The sequence below is a fragment of the Colobus angolensis genome, unplaced genomic scaffold (genome assembly GCF_000951035.1).
Source record: "Colobus angolensis palliatus isolate OR3802 unplaced genomic scaffold, Cang.pa_1.0 Scaffold316, whole genome shotgun sequence".
Taxonomy (NCBI): domain Eukaryota; kingdom Metazoa; phylum Chordata; class Mammalia; order Primates; family Cercopithecidae; genus Colobus; species Colobus angolensis.
Window position 1 is genome coordinate 793,604 of NW_012116444.1, and position 3,821 is coordinate 797,424.

Genomic DNA, 3,821 nt, shown 5'->3' on the forward strand with positions numbered 1-3,821 from the left:
CCCGGGTTCAAGTGATTCTCCTGCCTCAGCCTCCTGAGTAGCTGGGATTACAGGCGCATGCCACCACGCCTGGCTCATTTTTGTATTTTTAGTGGAGATGGGGTTTTATCTTGTTGGTCAGGCTGGTCTCGAACTCCTGATCTCGTGATCCACCCGCCTCAGCCTCCCAAAGTGCTGGGATTACAGGATTGAGCCACCGCACCTGGCCAAGTTCTAACTCTTCTGCCAACCACTGTGGGAGCATGAAGTGCTGGGGTTCAAGTAGCTGCCTCCATTTAAGGCCAGCAGGCTGGGCTCTTGACCAGGCACCAGCTGAACCAAGAGCCAGCTCAGCCATCGTCCCCCATGGTGCAGCCAGAGTCAGCTTCCTCCCAGTTCCTGTTTCTCCACTAGGAACCCATTCAGCTGGGCTTCAGCCAGTGGACCTGGTGTTCCCCATCTCCCAGGCACACCCTGTGTGTGCTGCAGCCTGTTCACTCTGCCCAGGCTGATCCCTTTACCTGGCACGCCTGTTCCCCTGGTTGGCCTCTGAGCCTGCCTCTGGATCCCCTGGGTAGCTGGAGCCCTGGGAATCTGCAGTTTCAAGACATTTCTGGGGCACAGTGGCACACACCACAGTGCAGGGACCAGCCCTGCCAGCTGGGGCTGCCTCTGTTTACCTCCCCTCCCTGCACAGCATGTCTCTGCATGGCCTGATTGTTGATTACTGGGCTCACATCTGGTGGGCTGGGGCTGCTGTCAGGCTCTCCCTCCTTCCCTTGGACTGCCTAACACAGCGCCAGGTGCACAGTAGGTGCTCTGTCACTTCCTGTTGAATACAATTTGACAAGTTGACATGTCTCACTGCCCATGCTCATACCTACTGGGATGGTAGCATTGTTGAGGATCAGTGATGACTGGCTTGAGCAAGGGTCTCCCACCTGCCTGAGAGGCCCTGGAGCACAGGAACTAGATCCTGTGCCCTGTGTCCCTAGGGCCTGGCACTTAGTAGGGGATCAATAAGTGAGTGATTAATAGGGAGAGTGGGGTGGGGTTTGTGTGAAGCAAAGAACTGGTAAAGCTGTTCTCTCTGGAGAGGCCAGGGACCTCATTTTCCCCATTAGGAAGGCTGGGTAAGCTGATGTCAGAAGCCCTCTGGGCAATTGCAGGCCTTGGTGGGGCCCAGAGTGGAAAGGCAGAGCAGCAGCAGCCGCCACCAGCCCGGCAGTCCGGACGTGGCCAGAGCTTCTCTCCTGCACTGCTTGGCTTTAGACAGTTCTTTGCCCTCTCTGGGCCTTAGTTTCCCCATCTGTAAGTGAGAGGTGGGGTTCTTAGCAGAGGGCCTCTCCTGCTCGATGCAGGGTACTCTGCTGTTACTGTTGGCATTCCAAGGGTGGGCACATCCCCTGGTTCACTCACTCCCAACCTATTCCCTCTCTATAGAAAAAGCACCAGAAGCTCAAGCACCAGAAAGAGGCTGAGGAGGAGGAGCTGGAGATACCCCCTCAGTACCAAGGTGAGGCTTCCACTCCTCTGTCCTGGGACACATGGATCCCTGTCACCTACATTAGGGAAGGGAGTCACAGGAAGGGGTGGCAGGGCCATGAGGGTGCACAGCCTGGTTGTACTCACTTGGCACCAACAGAGGTTGGCTGATGTGACACTCAAGACGGGCCTGGAGTCTAAGGGGCCCTGGGGGTGTGGGAGAGCCTGTGGGTTAGGAGATCTGTGCATGGAACCACCAGCCTTCTGAGGAGCTCTGAGCCGCAGCTCCTCTCTACCTGCCCAGGCCTCCCAAGAGGCTTAAGCCTACCCCGTCTGCGAGCTACTTGCCTCTCTTGGTCACCCTAACAGCACCAGCCCTGAGTCAGGCTGGATTTAGAGAAGCCACTTGGCCGGTGCTGGGGCTGGGAACTGGGAAGGTTGGTATTGGGTCCGGCCAGAGGGTTTCCCTCTGTTTCTGTCTCTGGGCCCACCAGCTGTTGCCCTCCTACAGCAGCTGCTAGAAGTGCCAAGATGGCTTCACCTCTGCTTCCTTCCTCCCAGGGCAGCCATGCAGGACCCCTGCCCCCAAACGCTTGCAGCAGAGCCCGTGCTTTGCACCTGGAGGTCCAGGGGCTCCTGTGGGAAGCCTCTGATTCCAGTAACTGGTGTGTCCTCAGAGCCCTAGAGCATCATAACGCAGCTGCACAACCTCATGGCTCTTCCGCCTGTGGCGCCCACGAGCCAGGGCCAGCTCACCTACCGTGCGCTGGGATGGAGTGGTGCTGAGGCAGGAGTACCTGCCAGTCAATGAGGCAGAGACATGGGGTCATGGCTGCTTGTCCAACCTCTGCTTAGCTGTGTGACCTTGACCTGGTTACACTGTCTGTCTCTGAGCTTCTAGTTTCTCATCTGCAAAAACATGGGGGATGGGGGGTTCGTGTTGGTCATCTCAGAGTCCCCCTGAGCTGGCATTGTAGGATTCCATCCACAACTCATTGTTGAGTGTTGAAGTCCAGGCTGGAGAATACAGCTGACCTTGGGCAAGAATCCTGATCTCTCTAAGCCACAGTGTTCACATCTGTACAATGGGTTAAATAGCTGTCCTTCTATCTCAGTGTTTGTGTGAAATCCAAATGAGATAAGAGGGGAAAGCCTAAATTGTCTTCTCTTACAGATGAGGTTGAGAGGCTTGCCTGAGGTTGGAGCTGTAAGTGGCAGAGCTGGGAGTTCAACCTGGCTGACTGGCTGAATTCTGTCTGACTTTGGAGAATATGGGTTATTTTTTGTTAGTGTGTTAGTGGAGAATGTATGTGTTCCCAGAGGTTTCTGGTAAGCTGTAAGGGTTCTGGGTCAGTCTGAGGAGCCCAGTGATCTAACTGTCAAATCACCAGACAGTCCCTCCTCGAGAAAGGTCTTTGTCCTGGTTTGATAGAAGACAGAGCCAAGTTCCTGGTCTTCACTCATGTGCTCCCTGGCAGCTTGCTCAGAGAGGGTGCCCATTGCCTTCTAGGAGGAGGCTACCCTGGCTTTGCCTGACTCATGGTCCTGTGTTCTTCCTATAGCTGGAGGCTCTGGCATTCATCGCCCTGTAGCCAAGAAGGCTATGCCTGGGGCCGAATACAAGGCCAAGGTAAGCGCTGCATGTAGGGCATGGGGTCTCCTGGCACTGGACAGGTGCCAGGGAGGGGCAAGGAGGAGCTGTGCCCATCACTGTCTTGAGAGGCACCTTCCTGGAACTCAACTGAGGCCAGGAAAGAAGAAGGGGTATACCAAGGCCTTGTGGCATCTGAAATGGGGGACCTCGTTGGATGGCCTTCCAAGAATACAGGAGCTCTTTAGCACCTCCTAAGGCAGAGGATGAAGGGAGGTTATGGGGCCTGTCAAGTCTAGGACAGGGACACAAGGGGAACCCCACACTCCTAGCTGACTCTGTTTCTCTCCTGGGCGAGCAGAAAGCAAAAGGTGATGTGAAGAAGAAAGGCCGACCAGATCCCTATGCCTACATCCCCCTCAACAGAAGCAAGCTCAACCACAGGTATGGTGCTGTGCCAGGCTGAGGGCTGGAGGATGGGAGGGGACGAGGGAGCAGAGTGCTCTAAAGAAGGGAAGGCCTTATTGAACTCTCAACTCAATTTGAGTCTCTTCTAGCTTTTTTTTTTTTAACATGCACCTACATCGTGTAGCTGGTACCTACCTATATTACTGACTTGAACTGCTTCTTTATTTTTTTTTTTTTTTTGAGACAGAGTCTTGCTTTCTCACCAGGCTGGAGTGCAGTGGTGCAATCTTGGCTCACTGTAACCTCTGCCTCCCGGGTTCCAGCTAGTCTCCTGCCTCAGCCTCCCGAGTAGCTGGGA

General features: G+C 55.0%; 1 protein-coding gene across 1 annotated transcript in view; it reads left to right on the forward strand.

Moving 5' to 3' along the window:
- RRP12 (ribosomal RNA processing 12 homolog (S. cerevisiae)) overlaps positions 1–3,821 on the forward strand; it is an 85,033-nt gene that overhangs the window by 73,279 nt on the left and 7,933 nt on the right. The window contains exons 33-35 of the mRNA XM_011951193.1: positions 1,423–1,495; positions 3,027–3,094; positions 3,417–3,499. Of these exons, the coding sequence (XP_011806583.1) occupies positions 1,423–1,495; positions 3,027–3,094; positions 3,417–3,499 (224 nt within the window). The remainder of the gene's footprint in view (positions 1–1,422; positions 1,496–3,026; positions 3,095–3,416; positions 3,500–3,821) is intronic.